The sequence below is a fragment of the Brienomyrus brachyistius genome, chromosome 19 (genome assembly GCF_023856365.1).
Source record: "Brienomyrus brachyistius isolate T26 chromosome 19, BBRACH_0.4, whole genome shotgun sequence".
NCBI classification, from domain to species: Eukaryota; Metazoa; Chordata; class Actinopteri; order Osteoglossiformes; family Mormyridae; genus Brienomyrus; species Brienomyrus brachyistius.
In genome coordinates, this window is record NC_064551.1 from 9,533,014 (window position 1) to 9,553,500 (window position 20,487).

The following is a 20,487-nucleotide window of genomic DNA, read 5'->3' on the forward strand; positions in this document are numbered from 1 at the left end:
TGTGATTGCTAATCGTGCCTGGGTATGAAATACAGACATGGGGCTCTATTTTGATGATTTAAAGCAAAGCGTTTGCCATTTTGCCATTTGCACTGGTACAAAATTAGCAAAAACACTTTGCATTGTGCTTTTGTGACGGTTGAAAATAGGGCCCATGCTGTCAATGATGTGACTGACACATGGATGTGCACATGTACACTATACATTAACTGAACCTGGAAAGAACCAATCAGGTAGATCTGTACAGATCGGGTCGCAACAAACATTGTGAGAAAGGGATCACTTTGGTCTACGGCAGAGGTGTAGTGTTTGCTGGAAATTTGGGCTATCCAAGAGCAGCTGGATGTGATACACAAAACACTGAAATATTTGGTAAAATGCAAGCAGAATGGTTAAATGAAAATCTTTCCGGTGGTGAAACTTGCCAGCACTTATTACTGGAATAACATTTCACCATTTTTCATTCAAACTGAGAGATCTATCTGCTGGCCAGATTTAATAATGAAATATAAACAGGTTGCAAGTCATACAAATAAAATATAAATAAAAGGCTGTGTCTCATTGTGATCATAAAATCTACTTCTGTTTCCATTTGTTGCACTGCCTGCTTCTCCAACTCACCTGGGACACTACAGTTCATTTCAGGCCTCTGATGCTGGTTACTGACATTTTTCTCAATTCTTATAATCGACGACTAAAAGAAGAATTTGAATTAGCTTGTAATCTCTTACATCCGAAACCCACAAATATATTTGGATCAATACCACACCATCTTTCTAGAGATGTCAGCCAACATTACAGCACTGTCGCCAACCATTACTGTATGATTCACTTTTGTAGTAATGTAAATTTAGGTTATATTATGGTAGAAAAAAATAGTAACTGTAACACAAAAAGGGGTCATACAGTGTTGCAGTGGTTAGTACTGTCACCTCACACCTCTGGACCCAGTGTTTGAGTTTCTGCCAGGGTTGTTTTGTGTGTAGTTGGCTTGTTCTCCCTGTACTGTCATGGGGTTTCCTCTGGGTACTATGGGTTTCCCCCCATGGTCCAAAAACATGCTGAGTTACCAAATTGCTCATAGGTGTGTGTGAGTTTGTCCTGCCCAAACCTGGCAGTGAGGTTGGTGCCCAATCCTGGGTTGTTCCCTGCCTTGCGCCCATAGGCTCCAGACACCCCATGACCCAGGATACAACAGATTGCTACAACAGAAATGTCAGAATAAGGATTGCATTAAAGCCACATTCCACACATCATGGGGAGATTATAGAAACTCCACACACAGAGATCTGGAATTTGAACCATCCAATGAAGGTGTGAGGTCATGGTGCAGATGACCTTTCGATAATATTTTACTAGACGGAAAAATATCGATGCCAGTTGTTTTCAGGTCAGGTGCTCACACTTAAAGTATTCAGCCTAATTCCACTTGATTTGAAAAGAGGATGATGGACATGTTTTTCAAGTTCAAGTGTTACAAATTATTTGAGTAGATTGGGGACATTATATAAGACCGGAAGAAAGCAATTGCTGAGCAATTTCTCTGTCTTCTGTCTCCCCGGTTTGTCCTGCCTGCCTGTCCCGCCTGCTCCTCTGACCCGCCTGCACCTGCCCACCCTGCCTTCCTGCCCTGTCCTGCTCCGCTTCCTCACCGGTCCCTTTCCTCCCTTCCCATCAGAACCCTGTCTCATCAGTCTATGTAGGATTGATCTCCTCGGTTCTCGGCCCTTGCCTGTGACTCGACCCCGAATTCGGATTCCCCTCCTGGTTTTGTTTGCACCCGTGCTTTTCAATAAACCTGCTTGCCTCCGCATCCCGGGGTTCTGTCTCCTCCAGTCTCACCAGGCATCACAGCAAGGCTATTAGCCAATGTTTCCGTGACTAACTGTAAAGGCATAATCACACCATGAAAAAATTGGACTTCAGGAAGACACACCTGAAAAGTAGATGATCCCAGCCCAACATAATTGTCTTTCTCGTTTGGTTTTAGAGCTATTTCTTCATTTCTGTATTGCCCCATTGCACATCATACAGTATGGATACAATATGCTCATCATATATATACAATTCATGTCACTTGATCAAAGATTCACCAAGATGTGAGCCCCCTTCGTGTTTGGCATCTTCACTGCTATTTCATAGGCTGTAACACGCTGTCAGGGTCAGAGCTCATCCATCCCTGCCCTAAATGTCTTGTCCCTTTTTGGCCAAAAGGCATCGCTGGTCACCCAGCTTCCCCCGTTGTCTTGTGGCTTTAGTCCCTCGTGTCTTTCTCTGTGTTCTGGGTTGCAGCGTGGCTCAATGGGTTGAGTGAGTCACTATGAAATCATCACCTTTCCATCATGAGTTTGAGGCTGGCCAGAGAGGCCACTCTCACCATTTGAGTAAGTTATATTTGATCTTATTTTTCTTTAGTGGTATGGTTTTCTATGTCTGTTTTGGTTTTCTTTGCATGTGCCCTGTTTTAATTTGGTTCTGCTTCTTCCTTAGGCAACACTGAGGGTTAACACTATGTTTCTTTGTTCCTGTGTTTTTTATTTATGATTTATTCCACCTCCTGATTGTTGTCCAATTCCTTTGTTGATTGGTTGAGTTTCGTGATGGTCCACACCTGGCCATTGTAGTGTATATTAGTGCATGTCCTTGTCCTCTTCCTCAATTAGTCAGAATGTTCATGTTACTTTGTGTTGTAGCTTTGCTTTAGTCCTACTTCTAGTCGGGATGGTTTTGAAAAGAAAAATCTGTCTGATAACTTTTGTGAGACTTTGTGTAAAGATCATCTGCGCAAAATTTGGTGAAGATTCAGCAAGGTTTGTGGCCACTGAAAATATGGCTTTTAATTTAATCCACATTAATTTGGTTGAATTGATAAGTTGTCATATCCCATACTTGGGATCTCTTAAGATCACTGTTACATATGAATGTGAGAAGGAGGGACGATCCATATGGATCATTTAGTATACAGAAGGGGACTTAATTACAGGACTGACACACATACTGGGTCACAAACAAAAGTGCCATGAAGGGTCGAAACAAAAGACCGGGAGATTAATCAGGGGGGAAGAGGGCTGACAACGACACAGGGAATGCTTGGGTAAAACTGCGGCGCAGAACATTAACAATAGTGATTCACAAATGGGAATGAACACACCACTAACAATGACTGATGGGGTAACAGGACACAGGCAGGCACATATATACACTGGTAATGAGGGACAGGTGTGAGTAACTAAAACACTAGACTAGGAATTATTATGAGCATACAGGATGGCCAGCGACATCTACTGGCAAAATGGGGACATAACAGGACTGGTAGAGAGAACTTGACAATCATCAGACATTATCAGTTTTATAATTCAATTAAATTCATTTTTATTTGTATAATGCATTTTCACAGCATCACATTATCTCAAAGCACTTTACATTATCCCTGCACAAAGTCAGAAAGAAAGCCAGACGTGACAGTGGCCAGGAAAAATTCCCTAGTTGGAAGAAACCTTGGGAGGAACCAGACAAAGGGTGAGGAAAATTACAAAATTCTTCCAAATTTTTTTATTCAAATGTACATGTGGAGGGCAGACAGGTTATGGTAGGCAGATGATGGTGCTGCTTCTGAAGACAAGATGAACAATGGTACAGCAGCAGGGTACATAGAATAATAATAATTGATACTTTTTATTGATCCATGTGGGGAAATTCTTCTTTATGCCTCCCTTAACTTACTCTATGGAGAGTAAGCTGTCTATGAAGGGCAGCCACCTGTTGGGGATCCCAGGGAGCAGGGGAGACTAGAGGCAGCGGAAACAGGTGAGTGCACTATGCATGCTCTGGCAGCAGAAGTAGGAAGGATGCCCACCCAGCTCTACACCTCACACTGTAGGCCTAACTAGGGGTGAGTAGCTAGCTAGAGCAAGAAGTAGAGTCCCTATAAGCTAGACTAAAGTGAGTTTTCAGTCTACACTTGAATTTTTAGACTGAGCTGTTTAGGCCAATACATTAAAAGATATTAGCAAAAATGTGTTTTTACCCTTTTTACTGCCCCCGAAAATGTCTTGCATATCCTGCTGAAATGGTCTCACTTACTTATACCAAGTTTGGTGTCAAAATCAGAGCAATGCTGAGATATAGCCATAGTTCCTGTTTGGCAGCTTGACCGCCAATTTCATTTGGCAGTGATGGACGAAGGGCTTCAAAAATTTTAAATCCATCGAACTTTTTTGAGGCTTGGTCTGAAGATCATCTGTGTTAAACTTTGTGAAGATTGGACAAAATGTGTGACTTGTGGAGAAATATAATATGGCAGCTGCATCAATTAGACTGATCTGACAATTTACCATGTTTCATCTGTTAGACCTCCCACGGTATTATGAAATACAGGAATTATTTTTCTAAGACAAACACATCAACAGATATTAGCCAAAACAGAAATTATTTTGGCTGCCAAGGCAACGTCCCCCGACACGCCGGAGTGGGGGGACCAGCAGGCGACGGAGGAGCCTCAGAGGGGGATTCCGCAGGCGACCGGCGAGGCGTCGGAGGCGGGACCGAGGCAGGGCGACGAGGCTTCGAAGTGGGACCCGCAGGTGACAGCCGGACTGGAGCCCTAGGACCTGCAGGTGCCCCCCAAGTCCCAGCCAAGGCGAGCGAGGGCGAACCAGGGGGCAGGGCGGGTGTCTCTCCTTCCGGGACACAGACATGCGGGGCATAGGCCAGGGTCGATCTTGCCAGGGCGAGGGCAGAGGAGTCACTAGGGAGGTCCCATTCGAGCTCCTCCTCCTCCAAGGAGGAAGGAGCAATAGACAGATTGTCCAGGACCTCCTCGGGGACTGGAGTCAGGGACGGATTACGGACCGGGCCAGCGGTCCGTTGCAAAAACAATTTGCAACACTTATCAACAATGTATTTTCGTTTGTCTATTTTAGAGGGCCTACATTCTTTGATCCTCTGCCTACAAGGGCCCCTGACCCTATAGGGAGGGCGTTTGGCTGCCAAGGGCCCTTGAATTGTAGTAGTTGTGGTGGTGGTGGTGGTGGTGGTGGTGGGGGGAGGGGGGGGGGGCCCTCACGAACGTTTTGCCCAGGGGCCCACACAACCCATAATCCGTCCCTGACTGGAGTTGGGGGGCTGGAGTGGGGTCAGAGACCAGGACAGGAGTCACAAGGGCAGCAGTCACAGCTGTGGACAGGGCTGAGACTGAGGGGCCTCAGGCAAAGCGGATGCAGCAGGTGGACAGGCAGGTCATGCGCCGGTAAGACGATATCCGGCAGGGAAAGGAGCAGCGGAGAGAGAACAGGCTCCCAGGACGATCTTCAGAGCTTTCTCCGGCTTTCTCCTCCAGTTTCTCTTGCTCACGGTCATGGACAGAGGCTGCGCACTGTCTGACAGGATGGACGGCGGGAGGACAGCCTCTACGACACGCGGCGCGACCCTCCGCTCCATCATGTGCTGGGCCAGCTGCCGGAGGTTCTCGCGCACCTCTGCTCTGGCTCACGCGTTCCCACGCCCCGGGATCCTCTCGGACGCTGGGCGATCCAAAACAGCACCTCGTCAACGAAACCGACGTACTCCTCCTCGGTCACGGGGGATGCTGTTTTCGTTTGGTCCGTCATTCTGTCAGGATTCGCGGGTGAGGACGGACAGACTGTCAGGAAGGAGGCAGGGAAGGACGACGCAGGCAGCCAAAAGAATGCTGATCCAGAGCTGTGCTGGCTTTTTTTAGAACCCTCTGTATTTGCTTTCATGCAGTCTTCTCTTTATGGTAGACTTGGATATTGATGCGCCCACCTCCTGGAGAGTGTTGGTCACTAGGTTGGCTGTTACAAAGGGGTTTCTCTTCACCATGGAAATGATTCTGTGATCATCCACTACTGAGTTCACCATTTATTTCTTTCTTTCTTTCTTTCTTTCTTTCTTTCTTTCTTTCTTTCTTTCTTTCTTTCTTTCTTTCTCAGGATGTACCAAACTGTGGACTCCTAAGGTTGTGGCAATTTCTCGAATACTTTTTTTCTGCTTTCGTAGCCTAAGGATGGCCGCTTTCACCAGCATACTGAGTTCCTTTGACAACATGCTGTATGTTCACACCTCAATCTTCCAAATGCAAACAAGACACCTCAAATCAACTCCAGGCCTTTTATCTGCTTAACTGTTAAAATAAAAGAATGAAGGAATTTCCCACACCTGTCCATGAAATAGCTTTTAAGTGAATTGTCCAATTACTTTTGGCCACTTTAAAAAGAGGGTGGCACATGTTAACGAGCTGAAACTCCTAAACCATCCATCCAATTTGAATGTGGATACCGTAATGTCACAACGCGGGACGGGGAAGCAGGAGCAGGGAGACGGAAGATCGGAGAGTGTGGGATTTACAGTATTAGGAATTTGCATGACCACAGAACACTGACAACATGTAACGTCAATGACCGGACTGGGGAAAACATACCTAACGTAGACATAAATGCATTGCACTAATGACAACAATCAGAAACAGCTGGTTAACATGGGGAATCCACACGGGGTTAACGAGGGGGCGTGGCACACTGAAGGAGTGGATGATCGGGGCAGGACACCTAAAATGAAATCTGAGAGTCTGCACTTTATGTCCGGACTTTATGTGCACTTTATTGTATAACTTTTGAAATATATTTCAGTAAACAGGTAAAATAGTAAAACTTGTCAGTGCAAAAATACATATATATTGACCTGACTGTATTAGTAAGGGTTAGTACAATAAAAACCTTAGTTAATCATTGACCACTAAGAATACAATTCTCCACCTGCATAGCCGAAACCATAACAAAACCAGCAGTTCTTATTTATATAATATTTATTTATTTATTACATTAATTTTAAATGTATTATATATTTACAATTAGATTTTCAATATACCCCATAACCCCAACCAGCATAAGTGGTTAGAAGGTTGATGGACGGGTGAATGGATATATGTTGTAGTTTCGTTTCCCAGCCTGAACACAAGGTGTCACTGCATTTCTGCGTTCTTCACTCTCCATTAACTATTAATCCAGAAGAAGAAGACAGCAGCAAAAAGACAAGAAAGGTCACTAGGAGGGAGTCAACTGAAACTAGGGAAACATGGAAAGGAAGAGGAGGATAAATGGCAGAGAAGGAAAGAAAAGGATGGAAGAAAGAGGAGTGAGGTACACTGGAGAAGAAGCTGAGGTGAAAGACGGCAGGGGCCCTCATGGACGGGAACACTGTCTGCGTTCTGACACACTCTCTAGAGATATTCCATTAGCAGGGAGACAGATCAGGCATGTAATTACTCCATTAGCATAATAAAGGTGGATGGAGTCCATCCATAAGCATATATGGGTGGGATCAGGAAATATATTTATAGACCTGGAGCTGATAATAATTATAGTTCTCAAACAGTGACTGTCATTAGTAAGCCAATCATTACTGGAGCAGTTAAGCAGGGAGTTGTCATGCCCTGCTCATGCTGATCCTCCCATGTGCTACGCCCCCCTCATCTACCCCATGTGGAATCCCCGTGTTATCAGCTGTTCCTAGTTGTGTCTAATTAGTCTTGTGTACTTAACCTTCCTATCGTGTTAAGGTCAGCACCGACCTGTTTGTAAGTTTGCAATGCACCACATAAATCACCACATAAATTTCTGTACTGTATCAAGGCTTTTTGACTCTATTTAAACAAAATGAATTAAATCTAATCATATCAAAGCAAGGTATGCCCATACATGTAAGGCAAGATAAGGCCAATTCAGTTTATTTATATAATTCAAGGTTTATTTTACCATTATTTTTTTTTTATTGAAAACAGAGGTACCCTGTGATGGGCTGGCCCCCTGTCCTGGGTTGTTCCCTACCTCGTGCCCATAGTTTCTGGGATAGGCTCCGGACTCCCCGTGACCCAGAAGGATAAGTGGTTTGGAAGATGGATGGATGGATAAAAACAAAGGTATGCTGTCAAAAGAGAGGTCCAGAAAGCCACACCAAAAATATTAAAACCAATCTTTGCATGGATAAGGAAGCCTAACACGGTAACCAAAAGGTAAGAAACAAATTGGATGATAATTGTTTTGAGGGTATTTTATGGTTGATTTAAGACACGAGTCGGGACCGACCTAACTTAAGAGATACAGTAGGAACAGAAATCTAATGTAGGACAAAGGTTAAGTCCGCTTTACAACATGTTTCCCCAGTCTGGTCAATAATGTCTGTAATGCTCTTTTGTGTCCCCAAGCGTGCTGATGCCAGTTAAACCGCGTTTACCTGACTCCCAATTTTTGTTTGTACTGTTTTAGTTTCTGAGGTATTGATCGTTGTTTTACATGGTCACGTGAGCTAGTGTGAAGTTAGCCCCCAATTTATGTCTCATTTCCACCAGACCGACCGCAATCGTGTGTTGCGTTTGTGCTTGTTTGTGCCGTTAAAACTGACCTTTGTGCTGCTTTAAATTCAGAGATATTGCTTTTTTACACGGTCTCGTGACTCCACCGTTAAGTTAGCCCCCCATTTCCCTCCGAAACGGTCTCAATAGTTTGTGCCATTTAAAAATTGTTTGTACTGTTATTAATCTTAATTTATGCCTTTACATGATCGCTGTATAGTGCTCTGGCTCGTGTTTCTCATGTTAACAGAAGGTGGAGCGTTTGACTCTGCGACAAAGCTGGACGTAGACTTAGATACTTAAATTGATTAAAATCAATGTTGACATTGCTCGGTAGTTTCATTGTCTTTTCACCATGCATGAATTTAGATCTTGCATTTAACATTGGCAGGTTTTTTTCATGGGCACTCTATGCATTAAATCATGTATTTATTGTTTTCAATAGTTTGTTTCCCATAAAATACTAAACTGCGCTCACATAATCACAAAAATGTGTACAAGATTTTTTGTGTTCTCAATTTATTTTCTATTTCAGACCCTGAAATTTATTTTTAAATTAATTCAATTTACCCTTTCTTGTGTATTTGCCTAAAGATAACATAACCTCAGAGCCAGAACCTTAGTTTAGTGTGTGAGTGCTACTGTATGGCTCCAGAGCTGCGCCATCCACTCCTCTGAGCCCGTATCTTTAGGATAATGCATAATATGTCCCCCATTCCAGATGTTTCTCCTGTACTGTTTATAATGGCCAAATCTACGCTTCATGGCCATTTAGTTACCTTTTGCATATTTCTGTGTCAGGTGCTTTTTTAAATGAATTTGTCTTTTATTTTAATGTGTTCCAGGAGCGTTTCTAGCTGTTGAAAAAATCAAGTTTGCCTGGGATTTTTTTTTTTTGAGGCACTTAAGCTTATTATTGACACCCACGTAATGTCCAAGGAAACTGAGGCATTGCTCCCCAAGTGTGCTTAGGCAGTACCGTTTCTTATGGTTATATCAATATAGCAAGCGTATTTAAACTGAACCGCATTCCCCCGTTCAATAATTCACCCTGAGTTTTCATCTTAAACCAGCCCAGAAGGCTAGATTGTGAAGATTTGCAGGGAAAAAATATGGACTGAAATGTGGTGAATAAACCACAGTAAACCAGAGTAAAAAAAACCAAAAGGTTTAATGGCAGGCAAACTCATGACCAGGGAATCCAGGCCCAAAGCCAGTACAAGCAAAAACAGGATGCAAAGAGTCAGTAAAACAGACACAGGTCAGGCGAGGAGTGAGGCACAGACAGACATCTGGAGGACAGGACTCAGAGTCTTGGATCAGAACAGAATCAGTAAACACAGAATCATACAGGAACCACTCAAACTCTCTGAAATTGAGAAAACATATAGGTTTTTAAAACTGGAGTTCTTCATTTGGATGCATGTGACTTCCAACTTTTTGTGCACTGTGTAGCACTTGATTACTCCCCTGTCCTTCGGACGCTGAAAGTCAAGTTCTGTTCTGTTACACAGTCTGTGTGTTGATTTGCTGTAACATCTCCTTTTTCCATCTCCAAACAGACCCTTCCCACTTTTTCAGTGCAAAAATACTCAAGGCTAGGCTTAAAAATGTTTGGGGCTATAGCTGCGAGTGATCAGACCTAACAATGCCAATTATGAGTAGTCCAAGGTTAGTTAAGGTGCTTTCCCAACAAAGCTCAGGAACCTAGTTCCTCGTTCCAAGTTGCTGGGCCGTCTCAACCGGGAACTTTTGTAGCTCCTGACCACTTTAGTGTGTTACTTTCCCACCACGCAACAGAATCTGTGACCTTTATACTTGTCACGGATTGGAACCTGACAATATTGTTATGTTACTGTATGTTAATATTAATTGGCCAACATTATATAAAATTAAGTATAGTGATGGGGAGGATGCAGATATCTTGGGTATTTCTCTTCCACTATGGATTCTGACAAACGATTGTGCATGGATTGTACCATTGCAATTGTGTGATTTGGGAGGGGAAGGGTGTTCACAATTGTTGGGTAAAACCAAGTGGGGAGGGGGGGGGAGAATTTTTACATATTACAATAAAACTGATATTTTAGTCCTTGTTGGAATTATGAATAAATCCGAATAAAATTGTGGTTTGGATGGTATATTTTAGAACTGTGTATGTGGGATGTATTGTATTGAGGAAGATAATTGTTAGATTAATTGTCCCAAGGGGAGGGGTTGGAATCTATATAAACCTCTGTGTCCTCTGTCCTCGCCAACTCCGTTTTGGCCCCTGCTTATAGTTTCCTTAATAATGCATTTGCCTCTGTCCTTGCCCTCGCTGTGAAACAATTTTTACCACTAATAAGAGTGTTATTTTACAAAGGTACGGTGATTATTGATCAAATTTTCTGATATAGAAATATGGAGATGCATGCAAAATGGTGTCTGTCTAGGAACAGTGCCCACAATGCCACATTTGTGCATATCTGCTTATATCATACTGCAAAACATTTACTGTAAATGCATTTTGTTTTTTACTCTGAAGATCAAGGCAGAGCACCATACAAAAAAGAGAGAATGAGATATAGGGTAAATGTATTTAAATTAATATGAACATGTCTCATAATCAGCCATACTGTATACTGCATGTCTCCTATTGTGAGATCCAAGTCAGCCACAATCACCAATGGCTAATCATTCACATGCAAGTACATTAGGCTGCTACCTGAAATTTGGTTCAGATGGGCAGAAGGTATATGGATGAGAGTGGGGTGGGGAGAGAGAGGAGAAGCAGCAGGAAAGGGATGATGATGTTGAAGCGAATTGCTGCAGCAGAGTTTGGGGACAGAATGCCAACAGTGTTTAGGATGAAAGTTTTGAATTGAGACATCTTAGTAAAGGCCTGTACTGGGGGAGAGGTGGCCCTGCTGGTGCTGGAGGTGTTGGTCGTTATCACTGCAGCCTGGAACCAGGTGCTCCCCAGTTTGCAGAGTAATGGGTCACCTGCATCACCCTGATGTGAGGGGAGAGAGAGAGAGACAGGCAGACAGGAGGAGTGAAAAGGGAGAAAACACAACACAGCCTTCAGTCTGACTGGAGCTGAACGCGCAGCACAACTGAGAAATGACTGGCAGATACAAGCAGCAATAGATGTGCATCCTTACCTGCTGCAATGTCACAGCTCTGATACAGATGTTGGAAGAAGATGCACTGCCTCCACAATCTGCCACTGTTGTATTCTGCTGCTGAATATCTGGGACTGTCATATGCGGGAAGGACGGTTTTAAACTCGTGAAGTATTTCATATAACTAATGCAGTGTGATACTGACACAGAGGTTCACACACACTAATGCACTCGCTCACCTCCTCCCTGGATGCCCCTCCATCCCGTCACCCAGCACTGTGTCCCAGTTTTGAGGGCGGTATTGTCCAGCTCCAGGCATACGGGCTGAATGTAGTTGGTCAGGTTTACGCTGGTGGCCAGGCGGAGCACAGCGATGTTGGGACCCGGCAGGTTGCTCAGAGTGATGTTGGACACCTCCACTGACACATTCATAGCCAGAACCACTGTCCACTGGCTGCTATTAAGCTGAGAGCTGGGGGAACACGGTGATGCAATCAAGATATACGAGGGTTTGCAATGTAGCGGAGGCCCGCTGCTTTTACATACTGAACTGGAGTTAGGGGCAGGGTTAGGAATTAATTTTATCCCTGACTTCATTGTGTCCTTCAATCAGTAATTCAAATTGTATTCAAGATTTTCTTTCTTAATTGTTTTCAGGATTTTGTTGAGGTTAGAGAGATTTTAATAATCTTAAATTAATGCAATGCAATGCAATTTTATTTATATAGCGCATTATCACAACATTATCTCAATGCGCTTTACATTTCTGCCACGTAAAGACCCCCCAGTGAGTAAGCCAAAGGCAACGGTGGCAAGGAAAAACTCCCTAAGAGGAAGAAACCTTGGGAGGAACCAGACCCAAAGGGGGGGCCCATCCTCCAGGGGCCGGCAGAAAAATCAAACAAAACAAGAATTATATAGTTTAAGCTAATATGCAGGGGAGGAAGGAGAGGCATCCGTGAGCCAAGGGCAGGCAGGCTGGAGGGTAGTTGCCGGAAATGGAGGTAGTGGTCTTGCAGGCAGCAGAAGCATAAATTCCTCGATGTTATGGTTCTCCGGGCAGCACACCCCAGAAGGGGTGGGGGAGGAAGTAAGAAAATAGTGTATTAGCCAGAGTTGAGGAAACTAGAGGCAGTGCAAGCAAAATGATTGAGTGCAATATTCATCTAGGCTCCGGCAGATCTGGCTATAGCAGCATGAGAAAGAGGGAGAGACAGGCGGGAACACAGGCATGGGGACTCCCTGAACATCAGCACTCTAGTGTAAGGCTAGAGTGACAGCACTGACGCATCAGTTTATCCAAAGCCAAGGACACCGATCCCCACCCAGCTCTTCACCTCATACTGTTAGTCTAACTGGGAGTGAGCGACTAGCTGGAACTAGAACTAGGTTTCCTATACGCTAAACTATACAAGTGCGTTTTTAATCTAGACTTGAATAGCGAGAGTGTGCCTGAATCCCGCACATCCGCCGGGAGACCATTCCACAGCTGCGGAGCTCTGTAAGAGAATGCTCTGCAGCCTGCCGTAGTGCTGTCTACTCTAGGAACTAATAGATATCCTGCTCCTTGTGATCGAAGCAGGCGAGAAGGGTTGTAAGGGACCAGAAGATCATTAAGATATTGTGGTGCAAGGCCATTCAGAGCTTTGTAGGTTAATAGCAGTATTTTGTAGTCAATCCTAGATTTCACTGGTAGCCAGTGCAGGGAGGACAGTATAGGGCTAATGTGATCAAATTTTTTAGTTTTTGTGAGAACTCTGTCTGCTGCATTTTGTACTAACTGAAGTTTATGTAAGGATCCAGATGGACAACCCGAAAGGAGGGCATTACAGTAGTCCAACCTGGAAGTTATAAAGGCATGTATTAGTTTCTCTGCATCTTGAAAGGAAAGCATCTTCCGAAGCTTGGCTATGTTCCGTAGATGGTAAAATGCTGTACTGGTAATGCTATTTATGTGAGCACTGAAGCAGAGGTCGGAGTCTACCAGGACACCAAGATCTCTGACCACTGTTTTAAACTGAGTAGGGAGGCCGCTAGGGTTGGGGTTTACAAACTTATTACGAGCATCCTTAGGACCGATTAAAAGAACCTCAGTTTTTTCTGTATTTAACATGAGGAAATTCCTTGCCATCCAACAACGAATGTCTAGCAGAAAAATTTACCTTCAGTTCTGCCTGTACTGACCTGTTGAAGCACTGGGCTGCGCTCATGACGAATTTCTCTGTGATGAGAGTGCCGCCACAGATGTGGACCCCATTCATCTGCAGGCTGACTAGCCAGGGCCACGTCCCTGCTGCCACCGACCCACTGCTCCCAATGTTGTTCAGGGCAGCTAGACCACATACACCTGCTGAGGTGACGGAGGTGGGGGAACAACGGCAGGGTATTAATACAATACCTAGGATCATGTGCTGAGATCTACGCTGCTCATACTCTGTTACTCTGCCTATGAAGTGCATTTATAACATTAGCCAGTGACCAGCCAATCAGAGAGAGCATTTGGTTATTTGAAGGTTTCTTGTGTTGTAAGTGATCTGTCTGAGGAAGGCAATCACACAACAGACACAATAACAATAATCTAAGGACAGAATAGGAAATCGGAGATGGGAAACATCAGGCACTCACGTTTGGCAGTGGTGGTGGCAGTGGTGGGGGCAGTGGTGGGGGTAGTGAGGGTGGCAGTGGTGGTGGCAGTGGTGGTGGCAGTGGTGGTTGCTGTGGTGGCGGTAGTGAGGGTGTCAGTGGTGGTGGCAGTGGTGGGGATAGTGGTGGTGGCAGTGGTGGGGGTAGTGAGGGTGGCAGTTGTGGTGGCAGTGGTGGTTGCTGTGGTGGTGGTAGTGAGGGTGTCAGTGGTGGTGGCAGTGGTGGGGATAGTGGTGGTGGCAGTGGTGGGGATAGTGGTGGTGGCAGTGGTGGGGATAGTGGTGGTGGCAGTGGTGGGGGTAGTAGTGGTGGCAGTGGTGGTGGCAGTGGTGGGGGTAGTAGTGGTGGCAGTGGTTGGAATTGAGGTACTGGAGGGAAACGAATTCCAGGAGTCATTGTTTATCCCACTGGAGGTAAATGTCACAAATCCTGGTTGGTTGGTGGTGATGATAGAATTGATCCAGGCCTGATATAGAGACACCCTGGTATAGACTCCAGGGTAGTAGGACTCCATGCAGAGAGATGAAATCCCAATCCCAGCCTGGATCCAAGCAGACCCCTGTTTGACCACCAGTGGACCTCCTGAGTCTCCCTGCACAGGTGGAAACAGAATTCCATCAAAACTGGAACAAATATCGATTATACCAAACATGGCATAGCTGCTCTCAGCAGCAGATGATATAAAAAAGAAGATTGTGGAGAAGCTGCCACACCTGACATAAGCCATCTCCTCCTCCTAGCAGATCAATACACATCATGGTGGCTGTGACGGCGCCGTCCCAATAAGAATTACACTTATCGTTTCCAATGATTGGTGCCTGTGCTTCCTGTAGGATGTTAGGTGAGGGGAGGGAGTCTGAAAGGAAAAATAAACAACATTTTTCATAACATCACAAACAAGAGGCTTTAATATGTTTAGTAGGTGTCAATATCTGTGAATTTTCAGTGATTACAAACATAGATCCAGACACAAAATTACTATTAACATCTTGAGCAGACAGGCAGCACGTTAGTTACTGAAATAAGGAGCAAAGCTGGCAGTGTCATGTCAGGATGGATATGATCACGTACAACCACTGGCAACAGTTCTCCAGCCAGTGAACCACGTCTCAGTGCCAGTGTAGAAGGTGCTGCTACTGGGTGCCAGGCAAACGGGCTGGATGTAGTTGGTGAAGTTTACATTGCTGCTGAGCTTCAGAAGAGCCAGGTCATTGTCTTGTGTAACAATGTTGTATTGTGGATGAGAAATGATGAGGCTGATGTTTCTGACTTGTACATTTGGGTTTGAAACAAGTTGTTCCTGAAGCCCCAGATAAATAGTCCAGTCATTTGTATCTGTGCTGAAGGAAGCATAGCATCAAATAGTCAGCAGAAATCAAGTTAAATAATAGACACTTTTTGCAAGTTGGATGCCTCTCAGACTTTTCATGTCAGTTTTAACATTGATACTGTTATATAAAATCAACTCTCTTGGTGTTTCCCAATGTGGTCCTTGGGGAGACCAACATTTTTGCTCCCTCCCAGCTCCCGGTATGGAGTTTGGAGGGAGCAAGAGGGTCCCTAAGAACCAGGTTGTGAGACCCTAACCTATATATCAAGAAGCAGTGGGCAGCGGAGAGCACCCATATATTGTCGATTAGGGACCCTCCACACACATGTTGACCATTCCAGTGTAGACTGGCCTGCCAGGGCCAACTCCCCACGGGGGCGTTCTGACCCCCCACTATCCTGGTGTTAAGTGGAGCTTGACCACACACTGGGGAAGGGGAGAGGGGCAACAGATATAAAGCAGTTTGCACAATGTTCCCACAGACATTACTGTGCTGGTTTTGGATATTGATCGGTTCATTTGTTAAGCACTAGTTCACAAGTGTTTTTATAAATTTGTACATTTTGTGTTATAAGAGAAAGAATAAAGCCAGCATACTAACAAACTTACCATTCGATTGTGCGTTTGACTCTAAAATGGGAGAGAACAGTTTTGGTTAATTACTATAATGTGACTGAAAATGCGTTCATGAAGATTATGTCTTTGTTTTACATGGCAAATGTCAATGTCCATCCAGTCATCCATTCTCTTTAGCCACTTGTCCTGCTCAGGGTAGCAGGGGGTCTGGAGTTCATTCTAGAAGTTACAGGTACAAAGCAGGGAACAGCCCAGTATGGGGCGTCAACCCACCGGAGGGCACAGAAATGGTAGTCAACGTTGTGTGGAGTTATCAAATTGCACCTACGGGCAATTTCATAACTCCGATTAACCTCAGCATGTTTTTGGACTGTGGGGGGAAACCGGAGTACCCAGAGGAAACCAATGCGGGGAGAACAAACTCCATGCACAGACTCGAACCCTGGTTAATCTCAATGTGACACCATTTAAATAGTTGTAACCTATCACATATGAGTACAGTTTTAACAAATGAACATTTACAAAGATAACTTTCCCAAATCTCCTATCATCACAATCCCACCCATACATCTAGTTAATCTCAGATGTTTCCATACAAATTCAGCAGTTGGTGCTACAGGATTTAATCCAAACCCCACACATTTGCAGCTAGGTAATTAAGGCCCTTATTTTCATTGTAATCATGGTATCCTCATAGGCTCAGCTGTGCGCCGTTTTAGTTCATTAGCGTAGGTGGCTGGTATGCAGCAGCTCTGAGATGGACGCTGGGAACCTGGTTAAAAACCTTCCTTTCCAAATTTCTTTCCTATATTTATGATGTTCTGATATGCATCTTTCTTATGCTGAACAATTAGCCCTCAGGCAAATATCCTCACTAACACAGATATTTCCTGTACTTTAGGCTGATCTGGTAGTTGCTTTAATGAGGAAGTGCTTTTTAAAAAAATACATTACTGACTGCAAAGTGAGTCATGGTATAGTAATAGAACTTTTATCCAAAGGCACACTGACCGTATAGATGATATAGATTGAATGTGTTTCGCATGATCGCCTGGGTTAAATGATAATTCTTAGACAGGGGCGTGTGGTAGGACACAGTGCCTCAGGCTGAGATGCTCTTTGCTCGGCAAGTTAGCATTTTGCGTACATCCAGAAAGTAAAGCCTGCAGTAAAATGCTGAGGTTGCATAGCATTGTGTGAGTTTGTTGATTCTTTCTGTAATTATTTAAACATTTTTTTCAAACTACGGTAATTTCAAGATTTTACCAGTTTTTTAATTTGTATTTATTTATTTTCATTTTTTATGCGATTAGCTGCTTTTAACAAGTGTCATGAGTAAATTCGTAGTATTATTTTTAATTTGACCACAAACCATTCTAAATGTATTATATATACAACAGGTCTGTTTAAGCTACTGTTATCATTGCCAAACAGCAAAAATCTTAATTTAATTATATAACAAAAGTTTTTTAAAAAGCATTTTTTAACACGTCCATGATAATTAGGCATCTCAAGCATAATAAGGTAGTGTAGAGCACATTTTAACAGATTCCCTTTCTTATGTGATTTATAATAAATTTTAAAGCTTTTTTCCAGAGTATTTTTAAATATTTCTTATGTAAGTATCACACAGCACTGAAGTGCAGATGCTGGCCTGTTGAATACATAGCACTGAAGTGCAGATGCTGGCCTGTTGAATACACAGCACTTACCTGTATCCAGTAGGCTAAGCACCGTCACAAAAAGCACGCAGCTCCTGAATGCCATTGCATGAAGCTCAGACTCCGGTCTGTCTCTGTTTGCATATCTCTCTTTCTTCCAGCAGTTTATATTGTGGACCAGTTCAGCTACTAACACATCCTACTCTGGCTGCAGGAGTTTCAAACATTCCCAACCCCTTAGACATCACTTTTCTCATCTGTGTTTCCTTCTTCCTTGTTGTCATTTCTTATATAGAACCGTATGATTCTTTCCTTTCTTCAAAAGCTACACTGAACAAAAATATAAACGCAACACTTTTGTTTTTGCTCCCATTTTTCATGAGATGGACTTAAAGATCTAAAATGCATTCCAGATACACAATATTACCATTCCTCTCAAACATTTCTCACAAATCAGTCTAAATGTGTGATAGTGAGCACTTCTGCTTTGCTGAGATAATCCATCCCACCTCACAGGTGTGCCACATCAAGATGCTGATCTGACATCATGGGTAGTGCACAGGTGTACCTTATACTGCCCACAATAAAAGGCCACCCTGGAATGTGCAGTTTTGTCTCACAGCAAAATGCCACAGATGCCACAAGCATTGAGGGAGCGTGCAATTGGCATGCGGACAGCAGGAATGTCAACCAGATCTGTTGCTCGTGCATTGAATGTTCATTTCTCAACCATAAGCCGTCTCCAAAGGCGTTTCAGAGAATATGGCAGTACATCCAACCGGCCTCACAACCGCAGACCACGTGTAACCACACCAGCCCAGGACCTCCACATCCAGCAGGTTCACCTCCAAGATCGTCTGAGACCAGCCACTCAGACAGCTGCTGAAACAATTGGTTTGCATAACCAAACACTTTCTGCACAAACTGTCAGAAACCGTCTCAGGGAAGCTCAACTGCATGCTCGTCGTCCTCATCGGGGTCTTGACCTGACTCCAGCTCGTCGCCGTAACAGGCTTGAGTGGGCAAATGCGCACATTCGATGGCGTCTGGCACGTTGGAGAGGTGTTCTCTTCACGGATGAATCTCGGTTTGCATTGTTCAGGGCAGATGGCAGACAGCGTGTGTGGCGTCGTGTGGGTGAGCGCTTTGCTGATGTCAATGTTGTGGATCGAGTGGCCCATGGTGGTGGTGGGGTTATGGTATGGGCAGGCATCTGTTATGGACGAAGAACACGGGTGCATTTTATTGATGGCATTTTGAATGCACAGAGATACCGTGATGAGATCCTGAGGCCCATTGTTGTGCCATACATCCATGAACATCACCTCAGGTTTCAGCAAGATAATGCACGGCCCCATGTTGCAAGGATCTGTACACAGTTCTTGGAAGCTGAAAATGTCCCAGTTCTTGCATGGCCAGCATACTCACCGGACATGTCACCCGTTGAGCATGTTTGGGATGTGCTTGACCGGCGTATACGACAGCGTGTACCAGTTCCCACTAATATCCAACAACTTCGCACAGCCATTGAAGAGGAGTGGACCAACATTCCACAGGCCACAATTGACAATCTGATAAACTCTATGCGAAGAAGATGTGTTGCATTGCATGAGGCAAATGGTGGTCACACCAGATACTGACCGGTTCTGAGTCCCCAGACCCCCAATAAAGCAAAAAACTGCACATTCCAGGGTGGCCTTTTATTGTGGGCAGTATAAGGTACACCTGTGCACTACCCATGATGTCAGATCAGCATCTTGATGTGGCACACCTGTGAGGTGGGATGGATTATCTCAGCAAAGCAGAAGTGCTCACTATCACACATTTAGACTGATTTGTGAGAAATGTTTGAGAGAAATGGTAATATTGTGTATCTGGAATGAATTGTAGATCTTTAAGTCCATCTCATGAAAAATGGGAGCAGAAACAAGAGTGTTGCGTTTATATTTTTGTTCAGTGTAGTATCAAAAATGTCAATGAAGTACGAAGCATGCAATTACTTTAAATATACTTTTGCTTAGTGTAAGTCCAGCTTTTAATTACTATTTTCCCCCTGCTATCTGATTCTTTGTTGTCATTCTAAGTATTCATGTTTCTTACTTTATACTTGTCTAGGTACCAGTCAGGCCCAGCTCCTCAGGGGGGGACAAGGAGGCCCAGTCTTCCCAGTCACAGGGCAGGCGCTCCCACCCAAGAGGGAGAGAGAAAGAAAATTATATTAGTTAAATATTTCTATATTCTTATTATTAGGGGTCCAAAGCAATTGTGCTGTGGACCTCGATTGTTTTTCTTAGGATTTTTCTCTTTTATTATTATTATTTTTTGAAAATGTTTCTTTCTTGTCTGCATCAGCTTCCATTAAAATATTCTCAGACTCTGTAACTATCCATAAATCACCATTCATGTGCCCAGCAGCGAAAACTCAATCAGTGCAGAGACGTGAAATTTCAAGTTCTTCTCTGACCCTCAGTTGCCAAGTCTGCTTGTTCCAAGCGACTTTGTGTTTGTTTGTCTGTAAAGTCAAACGTTTTCAGCTGATGGTTACACTCCTTTGAGCTTGTTTCTAAAGTGTAGTTAGTTACTTGGACTCACTCCCCATCTTGTGTTTCAAGCGAAACTGTGGAGTTTGTCCTGTTTCAGAATCCCGTTCCCTACAGCCCTCTCCTTCCCCATACAAATCAAAACCGTGCGAATGATGGAGTTTCTTTGCCTAGTTTGCCACCACTGCCAGTGACTAAGTGTGTGAAATACTGGAAAAAAATATAATAAAGAGTGGGAGAAAGAGTATATTAAAAGACTAGA

General features: G+C 43.9%; 1 protein-coding gene across 3 annotated transcripts in view; it reads right to left on the reverse strand.

Annotated features, from left to right (window-relative positions):
- LOC125715162 (prostasin-like) overlaps positions 1-18,690 on the reverse strand; it is a 32,115-nt gene extending 13,425 nt beyond the window's left edge. Inside the window, exons 1-10 of one of the 3 annotated variants that reach the window (XM_048986451.1) lie at positions 17,737-18,690; positions 16,058-16,078; positions 15,706-15,874; positions 15,190-15,458; positions 14,832-14,974; positions 14,101-14,710; positions 13,660-13,825; positions 11,715-11,947; positions 11,515-11,609; positions 9,521-11,363 (exon numbers count right to left, since the gene is read on the reverse strand). In XM_048986451.1, coding sequence (XP_048842408.1) covers positions 11,088-11,363; positions 11,515-11,609; positions 11,715-11,947; positions 13,660-13,825; positions 14,101-14,710; positions 14,832-14,974; positions 15,190-15,458; positions 15,706-15,874; positions 16,058-16,078; positions 17,737-17,791 — 2,037 coding nt within the window. In that variant the 5' untranslated portion in view covers positions 17,792-18,690 and the 3' untranslated portion in view covers positions 9,521-11,087. Of the gene's footprint in view, positions 1-9,520; positions 11,364-11,514; positions 11,610-11,714; positions 11,948-13,659; positions 13,826-14,100; positions 14,711-14,831; positions 14,975-15,189; positions 15,459-15,705; positions 15,875-16,057; positions 16,079-17,736 lie in introns of those variants that run through there. The other 2 variants (XM_048986454.1, XM_048986452.1) reach the window with 2 other exon arrangements.
- Positions 18,691-20,487: the final 1,797 nt, after the last annotated feature.